The sequence below is a fragment of the Cetorhinus maximus genome, chromosome 9 (genome assembly GCF_964194155.1).
Source record: "Cetorhinus maximus chromosome 9, sCetMax3.hap1.1, whole genome shotgun sequence".
In the NCBI taxonomy this organism is placed as follows: domain Eukaryota; kingdom Metazoa; phylum Chordata; class Chondrichthyes; order Lamniformes; family Cetorhinidae; genus Cetorhinus; species Cetorhinus maximus.
Window position 1 is genome coordinate 49,306,019 of NC_135887.1, and position 23,597 is coordinate 49,329,615.

Genomic DNA, 23,597 nt, shown 5'->3' on the forward strand with positions numbered 1-23,597 from the left:
GAGGATGAGCAATAAATGCTGGCATCGTCAGTGACATTCACATTCCATGGAGGGAAAAAAAATAAACTCCCCCAGATTCATGCCACTTTCTACCGGAGCACTGTCTGAATTTTCTGCTGTTGGGCTATTTCTTGCTCGAGAACCAAGCATAGAACTGTCAAGATTCAAACAAGTGTGACTACTAATGTCAAATCTTGGCTGCTTCCAAGACTTGGAACTGTGATTTCAGATTTGTGAAGTAGGCAATTAACTATGCTCAATTTTCTGAAGGCCCGATGGCCTGTAATTTTCAGTCAGCAGTGATGTGACGGTGATTACTGCTGATCTCGAAGAAAGCTGGGCTGAGAGATCTAGCATAATAAAAACAGTAAGTGCTGGAAAATTCAGCAGGACTGGCAACATCTGTGGAGAGAGAAACAGGGTTAGCCTTTCCAAGTCCAATATGACTCTTCTTTGGAACTGAAGAAAGGTAGAAATGTGATGGGTTTTATGCTGTTGAAAGGAGGGAGGGGCAGATGGAACATAAGGGAAGGTCAGGATTGGGTTAGAGGGTGGGGTAGATTAAATACCAAAGATGTCATGGAACAAAAGGCAAAGGGAGTGGTAATAGTTGTAGTAAAGAAACAAAGCATAGGTTCAGAGTAGATGTTAATAGCAGACTGGCACTTGGAAAAGAAAAAAAGTGCAAAATGGAGATCAGAGTTCATGGCCTAAAGTTGTTGAACTTAATGTTGCTTCCAGAAGGCTGTAAAATGCCTAATCGGAAGGTGAGGTGTTGTTCCTCCAACTTGCGTTGGGATTCTCTGGAACATTGTAAGGCCGAGGACAGAAATGTGAGCATGAAAGCAAGATGTTGAACTGAAATGGCAAGCAACCAGAAGGTCGGGGTCATGCTTGCAGACTGGGTGGATGTGCTTGACAATGCAGTCACCCCGTCTGCATTTGGTGTCCCCAATGTGGAGGAGACCGCTTTGTGAGCAGCGAATACACTAGACCAAATTGAAAGAAATGAAAGTAAATCACTGCTTCACCTAGAAAGAGTATTTGGGACCTTGCACAGTGAGAAGAGAGCAGGTAAAGGATGATCTGTGGAATGTGGAGGCTGTTGGGATGGAAAGTGAGGACAAAGGGAACCCTGCTGTGGTTTTGGGAGGGAGAGGAAGGGGTGAGGGCAGAAATGCAGGAAATGGGTCAGACATGGTTGACAGTGGGGCGAAACCTCGGCTCAGGCAAAAGGAAGACATATCAGAAGCAGCGTTGTGGAAAGTAGTATTATCAGAACAGATATGGCAGAGACGGAGAAACTGGGGGAATAGAATGGTGCACTTACAGGAAGCAGAGTGTGAGGACATGTAGTCTAGGCAGCTGTAGGAGTCAGTAGGCTTATAATGAATATTAGTAGACAGACTACCCCAGAAAGGCAGACAGGGAAGTGAAGAAAGGGAAAGGAAATATCAGAGATGGACCACATGAAGGTGAGAGAAGGGTGGAAATTGGAAGCAAAATTTATTAATTTTTCCAGTTCTGGATGAGAGCAGGAAGTGGCACCGATAGAGTCTTTAATGTACGAAGAAAAGAGATGTGGAAGGGAGCCTGAGTAGGACTGGAACAAGGAATGTTCCACATACCCCACAAAACTCAGACATAACTCGGGCACATGCGGGTACCCATAGCCACACCTTTAATTGGGAGGAACTGAGAGAAGTTAAAGGAGAAATTGTTCAGTGAACGAACAAGTTCAGCCAGATGGAGGAGAATGGTGGTGGATGGGGATTGTTCGAGCCTCTGTTAGGAAGAAGTGGAGAGCCCTCAGACCGTCCTGGTGGGAGATGGAGGTGTAGAGGGATTGGACATCCATAATGCAGAGGAGGTGGTTAGGGCCAGGAAATTACAAATTATTGAAATGACGTAAGGCATCAGAAGAATCATGAATGTAAATGGGAAGAGACCGGACAAGGGGAGAAAAAATAGAGTCAAGACAGGAAAAGCTAAGTTCAGTGAGGCAGGAACAGGCTGAGACGATGGGTCTACCAGGACAGCCCTGTTTGTGGATTTTGGGAAGGAGGTAGAAGCTGGTTGTTCAACACTGGGAGACAATAAGGTGGAAAGCTGTGGAGGGAAGATCTGGAGAGGAGATGAGGTCAGTGACAATCCTGGAAATGCTGGCTTGATATTCGGTGGTGGAGTCACGGGGGAGGTAGGAAGAAATGTCTGAGAGTTGGCCATCAGCCTCTGCGAGGTACAGGTTAGTACATCAGACAACAACAGCACCGACCTTGTCAGGGGATTTGATAACAAAGTCAGGGTTAAGCCTGAAAGAATGCAGGGCAGCAAGTTCAAAAGGAGACAGGTTGAAGTGGGTGAGAGGAGCAGAGAAATTAAGATGGCCGTTGTCACGCCAATAGTTCTCAATAAAATGATCAAGAGTGGGTAAGAGGCCATACGGAGAGGTCTAGGTAGAGGGAGAGTATTGGAGATAGGTGTCCTGCCCAAAGATGTGAGCATGGACGTGAAGGCGACAGAAGACGAGTTCAACATCGTGCCGAGCCTGAAGTTCATTGAGGTGAGGAAGTATGGGGATAAAACTGAAATCTGAGTACAGCTCGTTCAGCTTCAGAGAGGGGAAGGGCAGAGGGTATAGTGAATACATGGTGAGAGATGGGATTAGAACGAGGTTTGGAGTCAGAGGGAAGGGAAAGACAGGAATGATCAGGAGGGGAGTTGGTCCTCATAAGTTGTTGGAGCTTGCATTCCTTAACACCTGAAAGGAAGAGAAAAAGTTTCCTGTTAAGGCGTCAGATGAGACAAAGAACGAAATGAAAATGGGACCAGGACAGCTTTGAGATAGGATGTGTCAGTGCTGCTGGAGAGCGAGGTTGAGTGTCAATATGTAGTGACGCATGGCACTGAGTGTGGATCTCAGGATGCAACGAGAACAGCAGTCTGAGGAGCGTTGTATGTCCCGGAGATACCTGTAATCCTAGGTAGGTTCAAAACATGAAGGATAGAACTTTGGTTGGAATCCGTGTGGGGTAAGTCAGAGATGGAGTCAGTCATTGAGGGAAGGAGATGTGGCTGTGAAAGCGTGTTTTGGTAAACACCTTATCTAACACCAGGAGGGAAATGGAAGGCAAACAGGGTGAAAGAGGCAAACGGAAATCCCATCGGACAGAAGAGCGGAACTTCTTCAAGGGAGGCATTCCTGGAAGAGAAGTGGTGGTGAATTAAACACTAAAATCTGCAATAAAAACAGAAAGTGCTGGAAAAAACTCAGCAGATCTGGCAGCATCTGTGAAGAAAGAAACTGAGTTAATAAGACTCTTCTTCAGAAATGAAGAGAGGTAGAAATGCAATGGGTTTTATGCTGTTTAAAAAGTTGCAGGGGGTGGGGGGGACTTAGGGGAGAGTCAACTGGGACAAAAGGAAAGGTCATGGATAGGTGAGAGGGCGGGGAACATTGTAGTAAGCTGAGATCTAGTAATCTCTGTGGCGAGGAACTTCAAATCTCTCGACGTGTAATTGATTATAGTGTTGTGTAATGGGATTTCCAGCACCGAGCTGCACTGATGTCATCAAGCTGTCTAGGCAGCCAATTATTAAAGAATTCTCGCAGACAGCCAATCAGAAAATTATAAGCATGAATAATCAAATCGCTTTTTACAGAATGAAATAAAGATTGAGACATGCGCATGGGGTTAAGTAGAAGGTGAAATATCATGAACAAATATTATTTTTAAAAATTATTTAAAAATCTAGCAATTAATCATAATTTAACAATGTTCCACTATTTTTTCAGGGCTAGTTCAGTTGTTCAGCAGTAGTTATTACTCAGTTTGTCATGAAAAACCCAATTACACCTTATTGAACAAGACTTAGGGCAGAATCTTTGGCTCGGCAAGAGGGGGCGGGGCCTGCTCGCTGAGGTATAAAATGACTGGTGATGTCGGGCGTGTGTCCCGATGCCACCGCGCGTCAATTATATTTTCAGTTCATGCAGCCGACTCGGCTGTGTGCCCGCCGAACTGTCAAAGGCCTATTAAGCCATTTAAATATCAATTAAACTAATAAGCTGAGTTGCCTGTCCAACCTTAAGGTTGACGGGCATGCGAAGAGCCCAGGCGGCCTTCGCATTTTCATGGAACCTCATTAACAGGCAGGATGAGGTTTCATGAACGTTTTTAAAGTGTTTTAAAACTTTTTAATAAAATTAATGGACATGTCCCAGCTCATGTGACAGTTTCACATGAGGGGACATGTCCTTAAAATTTTTGTTTACCTTTAATCAATGTTTCATAAGTGAAAGTATTCTGCGATTTCTGCGCTTTTTCGCGCACACGCATAAAAAAGCACAGGCCCCGACTCAAGGAACACCCCCTCCCCCCCCACTGCCCGCACAGTGAGTGCACAGTGCTTCCGGCTGTGTGTCACGCTGGGCGGGCCTTAATTGGCCCGCCCACGTAAAATGGCGGCACAGACCTGATCGGGGGTGACAATTGGGTCTGCTTCCACCCGCGCCTGCCCCCGCACAACCCTCCTGACAGGGGGAAAATTCTACCCTTAAATGTTTATGGGGTTTCTAAAAATGATATGAGAGTGGAAGGGGATAAATTCTCACCAAATAACTTTCACTGATTGCAGGCTCTTGGTGATGGTTCAGAGTTCACATTGCAGTCTGTGGCAGAGCATGGAATAACAGATTGCAACTTCAGGGTATCTATGTTAATCTTTGCTTGCTTAAGTTGCGAAGCTGTAGTCAGGTTCAGAGGGACAGTTTGCCGTCAAAAATTACGCAGATTTCAGCCCAATATAATTTGAGTACATGTGTATCGTTTTGCTTTCTGTCTCCTTCTATTTTTTAAGCCAACCCCACCTCCATTTACCCTGATTATGGGGAAAAGAATGATTCAGTGCATAGAGCTTGAGACAGAGAAGGTGCTGCCTGAGCAGAGGAATATACAGTTTCAGCCTTAGACTCCAACACCATCTGCTTCTGATTTTAAAATGTTGAGCTTGTGTCCCCTGGTGCTTGCGTCCTTTTGTTATTCTTTGACATTTTTACCTTTGCTCAATGAAGCTGAGCTCACCACATGTTGCCCCGACACTGCAGCTAAGACCTTTTTGTTAGTTAAAAGCAAACAGATCTCCCATGGCATTGCACACAATTCAAGGTGGATATCCCCTTTGATAACAACAGTTGCATTATCAACAAAATCTGATGGGAGAAGTGAAGAAAGCATGGCATTTACAGGAACTGAGCATTATAAGCAAGGCAGTTTAATGTAGCTAGTTGATCCCCTGTGTATTGCACACTGGGATCAAGACCAACTACAGTCCTCAGGTGAAACAAGGTTAGAGAACGGGTAATAATTAGACCAGGATACACAGCTCCTCTTGAGTCCTCAGAATACAGTTCCAATTTGAAAGCTATATTTTTATTATTATTTATTATATTTTTATATAATGTCTGAGGAGGCCCTTTATTTTTGAAAATATAATTTTTCAACTTTCAACTGGCAGGAACTTTTACAGTGTGAACTGAGAGAGAGCAAACTGCTTCAAAATGCAAGGTCACATTGTCAGGAAGCTATAATACTGTTATTGGAATTTATTGTAAAGTAGTGTTATCTGTGTCTGCATGTGTCTCTCTGTGTGTCTGCGTGAGACTTAATTGAATTTAAGGCACCTGCTCTGAAGGCTTTGGTGTTTTAGGAGTTGAGCCTGGTTTGAGATGTTAAGTAGGTAAACTTAGGTGTAAAAGAACATTTGCATTTTTAAATGAACCAGACTAGATTGTTTTCAAAGGAGGGGTGAAATGTGTCACCTAGCCAAGTGAAGTTCAAAAACAGTATGTTTATTTTTCCCAAAGATTACTGGTAAAGTTAGTACTATGAGAGATTTTTATTATTAGAAAGGTAAAGTCCAAAGACATAGTAAAGCAATGGAAAATTGCATTCAAAGAAGAAAATATGTATAAAGGAGTGAAGGCTGTGTGTAAGGGAAGACATTTTAAGATCTAACAAGTGTGAAAAACCTTCAGCATCTATGCCTCAAGCTGCTGTCTTTAAAGAACTGAAGTTAAGGAAACTCACTTTGAATTTGACTGGTTCAGGGTATCATGTGTTACTTTGCCTGGGTCTTTTAACATCTATGTGTCTGACTGTTGCCTTAATGAAAGTGTAACTGGGAGTTAGATTAAGGGATTTAGAAGTTATCATAGTAGTAATTTGTAGATCTATGTATGTGCTTAAAATCATTTTTCTTGTTAATAAATATTTAATCTAGTTTGTAAAAACTTATAAGACTTGGTGGTCTTATTACTACTGAATTCAAAGCACGCATCTCAAAATTTATACAATTTGCAAAACAAGTTGTGGCAGTCGTTTCATATTTCCCTCTGGGATTTGAACAACTCGGCATTTACCACCGGCTGTGCCATAACAACGTTCCAAGGTAAAGGTGAGAGACCAAAAAATCATCCTCAGGGGAGTGTGAAGAGAGAGAGATTTCTTATAATCCAGACACCCATCGAAACTCGTAACTGTCCAAAGAAGAGATATTAAAAATGCATAGTATTGGGTTTTGAAACAATGGCTGCCACACACAGACACCCAAAACCTCTTGGAAATACACAATGGGTGAAGGTCAAGGCAAGGGAGCCAGCCACTATAGAGAAATTGCAAATGACACAGACAGCGTCAAAAAAGTCTTTAGCAGAGGAAAGATGCTTAGGGTTCTTTCTCTCTCCCTGTTTCTCTTTTAGAATTAGCGTGTTGCCCAGTTCGAGAAGCCAACTCTATCAGAAACCAAGATCTCGTAATAATTACAACATCTCCTCATCTGGCCACATCCAAGAAACCGGCTAACCTAAATCGGCTGTAGCGTTTAAAATCTACACCTCGAGGGCAACCAAAGGACACTTAACAGGATATTCTTTTACCTTTTTTTGATTGGCCTCTAGCTCCCCTTATTTCTGATAGTGTGTGTGTGTGCGTGTGTGTGTTTTTCTCCGGTTGTTTGATTGGCTCCATATTGCTCACAGCTTAAATAGTTAAATACATTCTGATTTGGAAAAGGCATATCGTTGTAAGTAGAAACTTAAACCTTTGTTGTGACCAACCGAGGAGGCTGAATAGAGGGAAGCCAGTTCATCCCTTCTCACCTGGTCATAACAAATATTTCAATATTACAGTATCATTAGTCAATTGTGGCAGGTAAACTTAGACCAGCACTTGCTAACTTAACCTAATCTATTTTAAAGTAATTTTATATAATACCAGTATATAATATTATACAATATATATACTATGTATTGTATATATAATATATACAATAACATGATAAAAATTGCAGCAATTTTGGAAGCAGAGATGGGAGGAGACAGGATTTACTTGGCAATTTATTGACAAAGGGCGGAAGAGTTGAAGATTTACACTAAGTGTGGGAAAAAGAACATTTTTCCTGCTGGCCGCAATGGCGGGTTTTCGCGCCGTATCACCCCAATTACGCCTCATGAATCATGCATTCCTGGGAAACACGCCATTTCGATGGTAGCGGGCTCTCATTCGCCCGCCGCTTCATCAAGCTGGGCACCATATTTGGAGTACAACCGTGTGCACATCCCTCAGTGCTTCCAGCCTAGGGCTGCTGCACAGAAGCCATGGCCCTGAAAGCAAGAAGACCGCAGCCCTCCCCAGTTTAATGATGCCTCCCTTGAGTGCCTTTTGGAAGCAGTGGAGGCCCGCCGTGATATCCAGGGACAACACCACTAACTTTCACACAGTTCCTCACATCTCCATCAGGCTCATATACTGGTCCAGCAGAATGTGGAGATATGTGCAGACCTGCGCTCCATCACGGTAGCCATAGGTGAGTCCCTGCAGTGGTGATATGGGAGGGCAATGGGGCACCTCGATCTCCCCCCAGGTGCTCCTTCCCGTCAAGGAGTCAGGCCGGGGCCCTTGGGCACCCGAAGGGAGGAGGAACGGCAGCTGTACATGCCTGGGTCATCCACTCAGGAATCTCAGAAGCTGTCCGCTCCCTCCAGCGACCCTTTGCCTGTGACCCCCTCAGCCTCATCCTCTGTCACTGCAGAGGGAGCAGCTGGCCCACAGGAGGACAGCCAAAGCAAGCCAGCTCTCCGGAGCATGCACGCAGAAGGCATCAGAGGCAACAGGGCCAACCATTGCACAAGCTGTCTCCACCCCTGCTGCGGATGTCAGGGCAGCAATTAGAAGTTTACAGTGTTCAAAAGTTAAGAAATTCTGATCACAGTTGGTTGCACGGGTGAACACATTTTGTCACTTTACAATCTGGAAATATATTCACTTTCACTGAATAATGTGTAATGGTGTCTTTCAGCTTCATTCACAGGCTTTACGAGGCCTCCCACTGCATCGCCCTCACTAGCATTTCAGCTGCACACAGCTGGCCCACGAGTGATTCTGAAGGGAGAAGTGTGTGTGTGGCAGGGCCTTTCGGAGCCTCGTGCAATCACTCTCCCACGCACACGGATCCTTCTAGCATCACACTCATCTCAATGTCCTGAGCATTTTCAACGCTGCCTGCTGGGGTTCACTTTCAGTTGTCCATCTGAGCTGACCTGCATCTCTGCCCACCCACTGATCACACTCCCATGCAGCACTGATCTCACCCACAACAACTCTCGTTTCACTTTCAATTTGGCAAGCATGGTCCTATTATGATATTCCCTGTGCTCCTCCATCCTTTCCCCACCCCCAGTCACCCATTTCCCTTCCCCCATCATTGTCGACCCCTGGCATCACCTTCCGTCCCCGCTCCATGACCTATCAACCACAACCCTTCTCTTTCGGGTATGTCCAAGTGAACGTGCACATTCCCTTGCTTCCCGAAAATCACACCCCCATCCACATTAACCTCCCCAGCCTCCTCCTTCCCACCCCAAGGGTCCGTGTCTGCTCCAAGTCCCCACCAACTGTGTTCACCGTCCCTTCTACCGATACCTTCATACCTTCGCCCTCCCACTCTACCGCCTCACTCTGCCCTCGGTCATTCTCACCATTCCCTTGTACCATGCCCACCCTTAGTTCGCTCCCCAGGAGGCAATCATGCACTCACCAGATCCCTCCCTTGCAAGTTCATCTGGACACCATCCCCATCTGGACCCTTCCCCCCTCACGGACACCCCTCCAGGAACTCCTTGTCCCCTGCAGACTCCCCTCGACCTGGACTCCTCCCACTTTTAATCCTTCCCCTTTCCCGACTCCTTCAGATGCCCTTATTTCATCCACCATCTTTACTCCTTCCCCTCTCTGGACTCCTTCCTCCACCCTTACTTCTTCCTCCACTCTTACCTCCTTCCTCCTCCAGGACTCCTACCCCTCTCTGCATTCCTTCCCCCCCCCGGGCTCTTTCCCTTCTCCACACTCCTTCCTTCCCACCGGACTGCTTGCTCCCCCTGGACTCCTTCCCGTCTCAACACTCCTTCCTTTCTCTGGACTCCTTTCCCCTCCGAACTCCTTCCCTTACACCTTCCTCCCCCTTACACCTACCTCCCCAGTTGCCATCTTCTCCCGCGTTACCCCCTCCTCCCCCCGTAGTCCCTCCCCTCCAACCTCACTCCCTAACACCTCCTTTCCCCCCTCCCAACCTCACCCCTGTGACACCTTCGTTCACCCACCTTCAACCTCCCCCCTCACCCCGACACCTCTTTCTCTTGCAGTCGATCCTAGACCTTCCTCTCTCACCCCCAGTACCTCTTCCTCTCCCAAACACAGCTGGATCTTCCTCTCCACTTCCTTGACAATCATCCGTTGTGAGCAGACCCTTAATGGTGACTTTCTACCTTCCATGAGCTGCTCTGCAGCAGAGCCATGTCCATGAGAATCCACCCAGTATGCCATGGATTTTCCCCAGGTTCCCCTTGCTGTCGGGCTCCAGCATCTTCTGCTCCTCAGATGTCTGCGATGTGAGCAAGGCCCTGGTGGTAAGTCCCGACTTCTGCACGTCACACTTGTCAAGACGTGTTCTGCACTGGCGTGTTTCCCGCTGACATGGGAGGATGACCCAGCGGAGGGGGGGGTGGTGTTGATTCCAGTGGGCTGGCCTTATAATGATATGCTGATGTATTACAATAAGGTTCCCGATGTCTGACGGTGGGAAACGCGGCCCGCCATTGATAAGTGGAGCGGGCGATTGCAAAGTGGTTTCACGATGTTGTGAAACTGATTTTTGGCCTTCTTGCCGTATTGTCCGCTCACGTCGCCGAGCATGCCCGATGCCAGTGGGTACAGAAAATTCCATCCAAACTCTTAAGCGACAGCAGAAGTTACAGCAGCATCAATGCCAAGAGGGTGTGGAAATCGCACAGATGACAAGTTTACAGAGGAATTTCCTATTCTACATATAGACATAGGAAATTATAATTGAAAAGTTTTGAAAAAGAGAAGCTGGGTTCTGTAGACAGGAAGTGGCAAGAGTCAATTTAGTTTTAAATATATTATAGACAAATTATTGGTTTTAAGGATTTGTTTACAATGACTTATAATATCCACATTCAAATTAAAAAATTGTGTAAGAATGAGTAAACAGATCACACATGAAAAATGCAGCAGTACCTTAGGTATGTAACACACTTACCTGCTCAGAGATTTTGAGGAACTGCGTACGGAAGATGCAGAGATGCTGCGGGAGCTGCAACAGCTCCGTCCTTTGTGTGACTTCCGTGGTGGTGACTCACTGGGTGACCTATTGAGGAAAGGAGCAATGTATGAGATATGGACCATTGCTAAACAATATTCTTGCATGAACATGGAGTCAACAGTGGGGGATTCAGGATAATAAAAGATTGTAAGGAATATAGGAACATGGGAACACCTGTAGGCCATTCAGCCACTTGAGTCTATTTTATCATTCAATTAAATCACAGTTGATTATTTAATCTTGTGACAGAGTTCTTATTCATAATGTCAAAACATGATTTACCATTAACCAAGATCATCAGAAACACCACCAAAAATTCATCATACTCTTGTGTGAAATGACTGCCATGTTTGTCTTCATGGGGACTGGACTAAAAGGTTTAAATTATGAGGGCAGACGTAGAAACTAGGGGCTGGATGTTGCTGTCCCAAGATGGGGGAAAACCTGCAAATGGAGGCAAGGGAGACTGGAAATTCAAAATTGTGACCTCATTCCCTCCAGCCATTATGTTGATTGGTGCGGGAAACGTGGTGGGTCACGACCCGATGTGCACACAAACTAACTCTAGAACTGCCATATTGCTGCCTACCTCAATTTTGTATTTAATTGAGTTTGAGATCTTCAGCAAGGCAGGTGGGCTTCAGAAGCCTGTGTGAACCACATCAGATCAGAGGAGTGGTGAACCATGGGGGAAGCCTGTTCTAGAGTCAGAAACCTTTTGACAGATTAGTTTAAAAGTTGTAGCCACTTGTACATGTAATAATTAGATGTTGTGTTTTTAATGCAGTGATTGATGATAGAGCTTTGTTCTTAAAAAGTAAATGATCATTAAATTTACCAGAATTGCGAAAGTGTTCAGATGCATTAAAGTACTTTCTCGAAAGGATAAAATGGTCTTCTGCATTCAACAGTATTGGGATTCAGATTTTAATGTGTCAATTAGACCCTGTGCTTTGATATTTACTTTGATCGCCCAGCTATCTGTTGAGCCTTTGAAAGAGCTGAACAGATGGCTGACTTACTTGATTGACAGCCCTGCCATCTGTTCAGCTTTGAAGCAGTGGAACAGATGACCAACTGTTCCACTACATCAAAGATTTTAATGTATTCAGCTCTGGAGGCTTTGTTGACACAGTTGTGCAATATGAATGCCTGTCTAAGCTCAACACTGCACTAATGGATTCAGCTCAGCAAGGGTTATTGATGCAGCTGTCAAGGGGACTGTGAGCTTTCTTTTGATTGACAGTTTCATGAGCTAAGATAATTTTTGAAGAGGCTTTTGAATGGCTGTTTGTTTATTTTGACAATTTCATGAGCATCTTGAAAGACTTTCCAATGTTGTCACAGTTCTGTCCATTGTGGATACTGGGTGAATAAGCATGATGGATATGGGGGGGGTATGGAGGGGAAATGGGGGATTTGGAGTGGGCATGGGGGTATGGAGGGGGATAGGGTGGGCATGGAAGTATGGAGGGGGATAGGGTGGGTATGGGAGTATGGAGGAGGCCTGGAGATCATGAGGGGTCATAGGGGATACGGAGGTGGCATGGGGGGATATCAGGGTACACGGAACATATGAGGGGGCAAGGGATATATGAGGGTGCATGGTGGTATATGAAGAGGTGTGGGTGTATATGAAGAGACATGGGGGTATGGAGATGCCATGAGGTGGGTGAGGGGGTAGAGAGTGAGGGGTGCGGGCTAGGGTGCCTAACATGTACAGATCTGGGCCGATGTCCCAGGGAATGGAGGCAGGCCTTCTAACTTGCCCACCTCGGCATCCACCTGCCTCCATTCCCACCTCAGGCCTGCTTTTGGAGGCAGCAGCCCTGACTCCAGCCCATCCCCACCACCCTGTCATGAAAATAGCATAGGTGGGCACTGTTGGACAGGAGGCTAGATCACTAGTCTCCCAACTAACGATTCACAAAGGGGAAAATTCAGTCCTATGTTTGCACTCTCTTGTGTACAGAGGTGACATAGCTGAGGTGTTTAATTTGATTAAACGATTTGATAAAGTAGATAAAGGGAAACTATTTACTCTGGTGGGGGAGGGGGAAGTCCAGAACAATGGGGCATAGTTTTAAAATTAGAGCTAGGCTGTACAGGGGTGAGGTTAGGAAAAGCTTTTTCACATAAAGAATAGTGGAAATCAGGAACTCCCTTCAAAGCCATTGAAGTTGGGTGTCAATTGAAGATGTCAAAACAGAGATTGATAGATTTTTATTAGGCAAGGCTATTAAAGGTTACTGAGCAAGTAAATGGAGTTAAGATACAGATCAGCCATTAAATGGCAAAGCAGGCCCGAGAGACTGAATGGCTTATTACTGTTCCTACATACACAAAACTGTTGCATAGTTTGGGAAATGCTTTGAAATGTTCTGACGTAAGGGTTATATAAGTGCAAGTTATTTATATATTAATATAAAATATGCAAATCTTTTCAAGCTGCATTTTGAGCCTTTCATTATTGTCAACCACTTACAATGGCATCTCTGTTGCATGTTATTTGGATGGACACAGAACAAGAAAAGGACACTCTACTCATCAAGCTCACTCCCCTGCCAGAAAATTTTGACATCATTTGCATTCAACTGCGTTCTCGCCTCATCCCACTCCCAACGACCGCACTCCTGCTCCCCCACAACCCGCAGAGCACTCAGGTCATGGGGCCAATTGGAAGCAGAAGTGACAGTGAAGGCCTGCTCTGCTGCAGCTTTCCAGCTGGCGTGGACCAGCAATGGTGACAGAAACAGGTGAGTATGTGAGGGTTCTGGTTGGGAAAGTCAGGGGCAGGGACGCCTTAGTGAGTTGCTGCAGTGCATCTTGTGGATGGCCCACACTGCTGCCACTGTGCTTCGATGGTGGAGGCAGTGAATGTTTAAGATGGTGGATGGGGTGCCAACCAATCAAACAGGCTGCTTTGTCCTGGATGGTGTCAAGCTTTTTGATTGTTGTTGGAGCCACACCCATCCAGATAAGCGGAGAGCATTCCATCACGCTCCTGACTCGTGCCTTGTAGAAGGTGGACAGGACTTGGGGAGTCAGAGGGTGAATTACTCACCGCAGAATTCCGAGGTTTTGACGTACTTTTGTAGCCACGCAATTATATGGCTGTTCCAGTTCAGTTTGTTGTCAATGGTAACCCCCAGGATGTTCAGCGGTGATAATTTCATTGCATGTCAAGGGGAGAGCGTTATATTCTCTCTTGTTAGAAATGGTCATAGCCTGGCACTTCTGTGGCGTGATCGTTACTTGCCACTTATCAGACCAAGCCTGAATGTTGTCCAGATCTTCTGCATATTGGCACGGTCTGCTTCAGTATCTAAAGGATTTTGCTGAGTCTTAGTCCTTCCCATTCCTGAATATCTTAACAAGACTTTATCATATCCCCTTGGTCTCTTCTCAAGGGAGTAGTCCCAAAATAAGACAATCTTTCTGCATGAGCCAGCAATCTTATTTCCAGGAATCTGCCTCATAGCCCTCCTTCCAATAATCTTTTCTGTAATACAGAAACCAAAATGAATATAATAGTCTGGATGCAGCCTTAAGTGCTTTATCATAACTTAATTTGACCTAATCGCGTTCTTAGTAATGTTCCAACTATTTATTTCCTTTTTTGACCCCCTGTGAACAATGAAACAATGGCGTTAATGACTTATTCACCAGATTTCCTTCCCATTCTCTTATCTCAGATACATTTAAGATGTACTTCACATCCTTGTTTACTCTGTCTATCTCTTCCTATCTCTGTAGCCTTCTCCAGCCCTACAGTCTTCTGAGATCTCTCTCCTTCTTCAATCCTCCTTGATTTCCATTGCTCCATCATTGGCGGCTGTGTCATCAGCTGCCTAGCCCCTAGGCTCTGGAATTTCTTCCCTAAACTTCTCTGTCTCTCTACATCTTTCTCCTCCTTTAAGATGCTTCTTAAAACCTATCTCTTTATCACCTGTCTCATTATCTCTTCTTTTTTAACTATTACTTCATGGGCTGTGGGTGTCAATGGCAAGGCCAACATTTATTGCCTATTCCTAATTGCCTGTGAAAAGTTGGTGGTGATCTACTTTCTTAAACTGCCACCTTCTGTGCGGTGAAGATACTCGGACAGGGCTGTCATGAAGGGGGTTCCAGCAATTGATCCAGCGCAGATGAAGGAACAGTGATAATGTTCCAGGTCAGGTTAGTGCGTTACTTTGAGGGGAACTTGGAGGTTGTGGTGTTCCCATGCACCTGCTCCCCTTGTTGCTCAGGCCTTGTTACCTACCATATGAACATACGAATTAGGAGCAGGAGTAGGCCACTCAGCCCTTCGAGCTTGCTCCGCCATTCAATAAGATCATGGCAAATTTCAACCTCAACTCCACATTCCCGTCTACCCCCAATAGCCTTTCACCCCCTTACTTGGTCTGGCCTACTGTGACTCCAGGCCCACAGCAATTTGGTTGACTCTTAAATGCCCTCTAAAATGGCATAGCAAGCCACTCAGTTTTATTAAATGGCTACGAAGTCAACAAAAAAGAATGAAACTGGACAGACCACTAGGCATCGACCTAGGCACTGGGAATGACAATGACAAAGCCAGCCCTGTTGATCCTTCCTTACTAACAACTGGGGGCTTGTGCCAAAATTGGGAGAGCTGTCTCACAGACTAGTCAAGCAACAGCCTGACATAGTCATACTCACAGAATTATATCTTACAGACAATGTGCCAGACACCACCATCACCATCCCTGGGTATGTCCTGTTCCATTGGCAGGACCGACTCACCAGAGGTGGTGGCAATCAGTATAGAGTCAGGGGGGAGTTGCCTGGGAGTCCTCGACGTTGACTCCGGACCCCAAGAAATCTCATGGCTTCAGGTCAAACATAGGCAAGGAAAGCTTCTCATTGCCAATTAGGGGGAGACAATGGTGTAGTGGTATCGTTGTTAGATTAGTCATCCAGAGACCCAGGGTAATGCTCTGGGGACCTGGGTTCAAATCCTACCATAGGAGATGGTGGAATTTGAATTCAATAAAATCTGGAATTAAAAGTCCAATGATAACCATTGTTGATTGTTGTAAAAACCCACCTTTAGGGAAGGAAATCTGTTATCTTTACCTGGTCCAGACCGACAGCAATGTGATTGACTCTTAAATGCCCTCTGAAATGGCCCAGCAAGCCACTCAGATGTAACAAACCGCTACAAAATCACAAAAAATGAATGAAACCAGAGGGCCCACCCGGCATTGACCTAGGCACCGACAACGGCAATCGCAGCCCTGTCGACCCAAAGTCCTCCTTACTAACGTCTGGGGGCTAGTGCCAAAATTGGGAGAGCTGTCTTCCAGACTAGTCAAGCAACAGTCATAGTCACGGAATCATACCTTACACACAGGGAAGAATTTTCTCCCCATCGGGGGGCTGAGCAGGCGCAGGCGGGCACACAGCCGATTGCCGGCTCCATGCCACCATTTTACGTTGGCGGGCCAATTAAGGCCCACCCAGTGTGACGCGCACCCGGAAGCGCTGAGCGCTCCTTGTGTGGGTGGGGGAGGAGGCATGCTCGCAAAAGAGCACAGAAATCTCCCTGAGGCATGGAGCTGCCTCAGGGAGATTAGTTTGGTTATTAAAAAGTTTAATAAAGAAAAAAATTTTTTTAAGACATGTTCCCTCATGTGACGGTATCACATGAGCTGGGACATATCAATGAACTTTAATAAAAATTTTTATTCAATTTATAAACACTTCATGAAACCTCATCCCATCCGTGGATGAGATGTCATGATAAATGTGAAGGCCGCCTGGACTTTTTGCCTGCCCGCCAACCTTAAGGTTGAACGAGCAGCTCCATTAAGTATTTTAATTCATTTTAAAATGGCCTTAACGGGCCTTTGACAGTTCGGCGGGCGCACAGCCGACTCTGGTGTGCGCCGCCGAACTGAAAATTAGAATGATGCACGGTGACATCAGGACGCACGCCCGACGTCACCGTGCGTCATTTTACGCATCGGCAAGCGGGGCCCGCCCCCCGCCCCCCCATGCCGACCTGAAGATGCTGGCCATAATGTCCCAGACGCCACCATCGCCATCTCTGGGTATGTCCTGTCTCACCGGCAGGATGGATCCAGCAGAGGTGGTGGCACAATGATATACAGTCAGGAAGGAGTTGCCCTGGTAGTCCTCAACATCAACTCTGGACCCCATGAAGCCTCATGGCATCAGGTCAAACATGGGTAAGGAAACCTCCTGCTGATTACCACGTACCGCCCTCCCTCAGCTGATGAATCAGTGTCCTCCATGTTGAACATCACTTGGAGGAAGCACTGAGGATGACAAGGGTGCAAAATGTACTCTGGGTGGGGAATTTCAATGTCCATCATCAAGAGTGGCTCTGTAGCACACTACTGACGGAGCTGGCCGAGTCCTAAAGGACATTGCTGCTAGACTGGGTCTACGGCAGGTGATGAGGGAACCAACAAGAGGGAAAAGCATACTTGACCTCATACTCACTAACCTGCCTACCACAGATGCATCTGTCCATGACAGTATCAGTAGGAGTGACCATCACACAGTTGTTATGGAGACGAAGCCCCGCCTTCACATTGAGGATGCCCTCCATCGTGTTGTGTGGCACTATCACTGTACTAAATGGGATAGATTTCGAACAGATCTAGCAACTCAAGACTAGGCATCCATGAGGCGCTGTGGGCCATCAGCAGCAGCAGAATTGTACTCGAACACAATTTGTAACCTCATGGCCCAGCATATCCCCCACTCTACCATCAAGTCAGGGGATCAACCCTGGTTCAATGAAGAGTGCAGGAGGGCATGCCAGGAGCAGCACCAGACATACCTAAAAATGAGGTGTCAACTGGTGAAGCTATAAACACAAGACTACTTGTCAGCATAAGCAGCAGGTGATAGACAGAGTTAAGCAATCCCACAAACAACAGATCAGATCTAAGCTCTGCAGTCCTGCCACATCCAGTCGTGAATGATGATGGATAATTAAACAACTCATTGGAGGAGGAGGCTCCACAAATATCCCCATCCTCAATGATGGGGGAGCCCAGCACATCAGTGCAAAAGATAAGGCTGAAGCATTTGCAACAATCTTCAGCCAGAAGCGCTGAGTGGATGATCCATCTCGGCCCCCTCCAGAGGTCCCCAGCATCACAGATGCCAGCCTTCAGCCAATTCAATTCACTCCACGTGATATCAAGAAAAGGCTGAAGGCACTGGATACTGAAAAGGCTATGGGCCCTGACAATATTCCAGCAATAGTACTGAAAACTTGTGCTCCAGAACTTGCCGCGCCCCTAGCCAAGCTGTTCCAGTACAGCTACAACACTGGCATCTACCCAGCTATGTAGAAAATTGTAGAAAAGTACACAAAAAGCAGGACAAATCCAACCCGGCCAATTACCGGCCCATCGGTCTACTCATGATCATCAGTTAAGTAATGGAAGGGGTCATTAACAGTGCTATCAAGCGGCACTTGCTTAGCAATAACCTGCTCACTGACACTTGGTTCCGCAAGAGCCACTCTGCTCCTGACCTCATTACAGCCTAGGTTCAAACATGGACAAAAGAGCTGAACTCCCGAGGTTAGGGGACAGAGACTGCCCTTGACGTCAAGGCAGCATTTGAACGAGTGTGGCATCAAGGAACCCTAGCAAATCTGGAGTCAATGGGAATCAGGGGGAAAACTCTCCGCTGATTCGAGTCATACCTAGCACAAAGGGAGATGGTTGTGGCTGTTGGAGGTCAGTCACCTTAGCTCCAGGACATTACTGCAGGAGTTCCTCAGGGTAGTGTCCTCGACCATCTTCAGCTGCTTTATCAATGATCTTCCTTCCATCATGAGGCCAGAAGTGGGGATGTTCACTGATGATTGCACAATGTTCAGTACCATTTGTGACTCCTCAGATACTGAAGCAGTCCATGTCCAAATGCAGCAAGACCTGGACGATATCCAAGCTTGGGCTGACAAGTGGGAAGTAACATTCGCGTCACACAAGTGTCAGGCAATGACCATCTCCAACAAGAGAGAATCCAACCATCGCCCGTTGATGTTCAATGGCATTACCATCACTGAGTCCCCTACTGTCAACATTCTGGGGTTACCATTGACCAGAAACTGAACTGGACTAGCCATATAAATACTGTGGCTACAAAAGCAGGTCAGAGGCTAGGAATCCTGCGACGAGTAACTCACTTTCTGACTCCCCAAAACCTGTCCACCATCTACATGGCACAAGTCAGGAGTGTGATGGAATACTCCCCACTTGCCTGGATGTGTGCAACTCCCACAACATTCAAGAAGCTTGACACCATCCAGGACAAAGCAGCCCGCTTGACTGGCACCACATCCACAAACATTCACTACCTCTACCACCGATGCACAGTAGCATCAGTGTGTACCATTTACAAGATGCACTGCAGGAATTCACCAAGGCTCCTTAGGCAGCACTTCCAAACCCATGACCACTATCATCTAGAAGGACAAGGGCAGCAGATAGATGGGAACACCACCACCTGGAAGTTCCCTTCCAAGTCACTCACCATCCTGACTTGGAAATATATCACCGTTCCTTCACTGTCGCTGGGTCAAAATCCTGGAACTCCCTTCCTAACAGCAATGTGGGTGTACCTACACTACATGGACTGCAGCGGTTCAAGAAAGCAGCTCACCACCACGTTCTCAAATGCAATTAGGGATGGGCAATAAATGCTGGCCGAGCCAGCGAAGCCCACATCCCATGAATGGATAAAAAAAAACCCCCTCAGCTGAAAATCAGTACTCCCCCATGTTGAACACCACTTGGATGAAGCACTGAGAGTGGCAGGGGCGCAGAATGTACTTTGGTGGGGGACTTCAATATCCATCACCAAGAGTGGCTCGGCAGCACCACCACAGGCTGAGCTGAATGAGTCCTAAAGGACGTAGCTGCTAGACTGGGTCTGCTGCAGGTGGTGAGTGAACCAACAAGAGGGAGAAACCTACTTGACCTCATCCACATCAGTCTACCTGTTGCAAATGCAAATGTCCATGACAACATTGGTAGGAGTGATCACCACACACTCCTTGTGGAGACAAAGTCTTGCCTTAATATTTAGGATACCCTCCATCGTGTTGTGTGGCATTACCACTGTACTAAATGGGATAGATCTTCAACAGATCTAGCAACTCAAAACTGAGCATCCATGAGGCGCTGCATACATCAGCAGCATTAGAATTGTATTCAATCACAATCTGTAATCTCATGGGCTGGCATACGCACCACTCTACCATTACCACCAAGCTGGGGTATCAAGATTGCAGGAGGGCACGTCAGGATCAGCACCAGACATATCTAAAACTGAGGTGTCAACCTGGTGAAGTACAACACAGGACAACAGCAGAAGCAGACAGAGCTAAGCGATCCCACAACCAACAGGTCAGATCTAAGCTCTGCAGTCTTGCCACATCCAGTAGTGAATGGCGGTGGACAATTAAACAACTCACTGGAGGAGGAGGCTCCACAACTATCCCCATCCTCAATGATCGGGGTGCCCAGCACATCAGTGCAAAAGAGATGGCTGAAGCATTTGCAACAATCTTCAGCCAGAAGTGTTGAGTGAATGTTCCATCTTGGCCTTCTCCGATGTCCCCAGTATCACAGATGCCAGTCCTCACCAAATTCGATTCATTCCACATGATATCAAGCAACAGCTGAAGGCACTGGATAGTGAAAAGGCTATAGGCCCTGACAATATTCCAGCAATAGTACTGAAAACTTGTGCTCCAGAACTTGCCGCGCCCCTAGCCAAGCTGTTCCAGTACAGCTACAACACTGGCATCTACCCAGCTATGTGGAAAATTGCCCAGGTACGTCCTGTACACAAAAAGCAGGACAAATCCAACCCAGCCAATTACCGGCCCATCGGTGTACTCATGATCATCAGTTAAGTAATGGAAGGGGTCATCAACAGTGCTATCAAGCAGCACTTGCTTAGCAATAACCTGCTCACTGACACCCAGTTTGGGTTCCACAAGAGCCACTCTGCTCCTGACCTCATTACAGCCTTGGTTCAAACATGGATGAATGAGCTGAACTCAAGAAGTGAGGTGAGAGTGACTGCCCTTGACATCAAGGCAGACTTTGACAGAGTGTGGCATCCAGGAGCCCTAGCAAAACTAGAGTCAATGGGAATTGGGGGAAAAACTCTCTGCTGGCACAACATCTTAGTTCCAGGACATCACTGCAGGAGTTCCTCAGGGTAGTCTTAGGCCCAAGCATCTTCAGCTGCTTCATCAATGACCTTCCCTTCATCAATAGGTCAGAAGTGGGGATGTTCACTGATGATTGCACTATGTTTAATACCATTCACAACTCATCAGCTACTGAAGCAGTCCATGTCCAACTGCAGCAAGACCTGGATGGCAGGAATGGGCTAATAAGTGGCAAGTAACATTTGTGCCACACAAGTGTCAGGCAATGACCAGGTTCAACAAGCGAGAATCTAACTATCTTCCCTTGACATTCAGTGGCATTACCATCGCTGAATACCCCACTATCAACATCCTAGGTGTTACCATTGACCAGAAACTAAACTGGATCAGCTATATAAATATTGTGGCTACAAGAGCAGGTCAGATGCTGGGAATTCTGTTGTGAGTAACTCACCACCTGACTCCCGGTCTACAAGGCACAATTCAGAAGTGCGATGGGATACTCTCCACTTGCCTGGATGAGTGCAGCTCCAACAACACTCAAGAAGCTTGACACCATCCAGGACAAAGCAGCCTGCTTGACTGGCACTCCATCCACCACATTCAATATTCACTCCCCCCAACTATCGACACACAGTGGCAACAGTGTGTACCATCCGCAAGATGGAATACAGCAACTCACCAAGGCTCTGTCAACAGCACCTTCCAACCAACAACCTCTACCACCTGGAAGGACAAGAGCAGCAGATGCATGGGAACACCACCACTTGCAAGTTCTTCTCCAAGTCACTCGCCATCCTGACTGGGAAATATATCACCGTTCCTTCACTGTTGCTGCATAAAAATCTTGGAACTCTCTTCCTTACAGCACTGTGGGTGCACCTACACCACATGGACTGCTGTGATTCAAGAAGGCAGCTCAACACCACCTTCTCAAGGGCAATTAGAGATGGGCAATAAATGCTGACCTGGCCAGCGAAGCCCACACCATGTGAAAGAATAAAAAAAAATCAAATGCTATCTTCATGCTACAGTGCTCTCCTAATATAAAAGAGTGCTGCTCTCACTAGAGATGCCAAGTAGCACCTGAGGTGGTGGTTTCCAACACTCTTCTAATGCCAGTAAGCAGTGGCACGCAGCATGTTGGTGACAGATGCCACAAGCTTCAGGCATTTTAGTCTAAGTCAGCTATGTGATTTTTACATGATGTGTGTAGGGGACTTCCCTAGTCATCAGGAAAAGTCTGTGACAAGAAAGCTTAAAGTTGTGATTGTGGCTTTTACATCAACATGTCTTGCCCATACACAATTATTTTCTTCTTGTAGGCCCTGTGAGATCTGCCTCACAGCATAGTATCCACAGCGCATAAAATTGTACCATTAAAGTTGTAAACATGTCAGTAACTGCTCCTAGTATACTCTGCTTGTATTTACAATCATAACAGTTTACAAACTGGAACATTGCTGTCTAATAGGTAGAAAGCTTTTTTTTTACAAAGAAACAGCACCTTGAGCCTGTTCCACCATTCAATTAGATCATGACTTATCTGTATTTCCATTCCATATTTCCTCCTTGATTCCATAATCCTTAATACTCTAACAAAATTCTATCACTCTTAGTTATGAAATTTCCAATTAATCTCTAGCCCAACAACTTTTTTGAGGAGGAGAGTTCCAGATTTCCACTCCCCTTTGTATAAAGAAGTGTTTCCTGACATCATCTTTAGATCTAATTTTAAGGTTTTGCCTTGTTGTTCTGGACTCCCCCACCAAAGGGAGAGTTCTATCCTATCAAATTATTTAATCATTTTAAACACCTCCATTGTATCATCCTTAATGATCTACATGAAACCTGTTCTCATAATTTAACTTTTCAGTCCTGGCATCATTCTGGTGAATTAGTGCTACACAACCTCCAAGGCTAATATATCCTTTATGAGATGCAGTGCCCAGAAGTGAAAGCAGTACTCCAGATGGTGTTTAACCAGAGTTTAAGCGGACTGTAGCATAAATTGCATTAGTATTTTATGAATTAGCACTTGTGGCTTGTCCTTATTGTTCCTGATCTAATTCTCACATTTCCAAAACACAAATACCTTGCGAAATATTATCAAAGGGAAATTTTTCTCTGTACATTTCTATCCATGCCCCACCATTATGATTGTCAGGTTATAGCACTTATCAATGGATAAAGCTGCCTTAACACTGCATCTCATGTAGTATAAACAGCAGTTCCACCAACAAAGAATTGTTAGTAGACAGCTTGTTAACACTACAATGAAACAGAGGAAGCAGGCACAGCTTCTCACCTGTATATTGAACACCTGCACTGAGAGAGACCTGATTCAAGGCTTCTCACTTGTGTTGTGTCAATATGACATTAAAAGAAATCTAAAACTATATGTATCAGAACTTTTTTCTTTTTTGCTTTTTAAAATGGACTTTCTGCTGAGCCAAAAAAGATGGCTGCTCTGAGTCACATGACCACAGGATTGGCCCTTTGTCCTGGAATCTACCAATAGGAGTTACAAGAACAAAATAATCCTCCTCTCATCATAGTTGGAATCTCACCCAATTGTAAGGATATTATAATCATGAAACCAGGGGGTTCGCAAATCAAAACTCGTTATGCCTGCCGAGCTATTAACAGATTCATCTCACACCTGGGACTGTCCAGGTCCATTTCAAAGAGGAACACTGAGGGGACAATGGGCACCATT

General features: G+C 45.9%; 1 protein-coding gene across 1 annotated transcript in view; it reads right to left on the reverse strand.

Moving 5' to 3' along the window:
• Positions 1-23,597, reverse strand: part of srrm3 (serine/arginine repetitive matrix 3) — an 854,108-nt gene that overhangs the window by 66,351 nt on the left and 764,160 nt on the right. Inside the window, exon 12 of the mRNA XM_078548703.1 lies at positions 10,618-10,725. Within this exon, the coding sequence (XP_078404829.1) occupies positions 10,618-10,725 (108 nt within the window). The remainder of the gene's footprint in view (positions 1-10,617; positions 10,726-23,597) is intronic.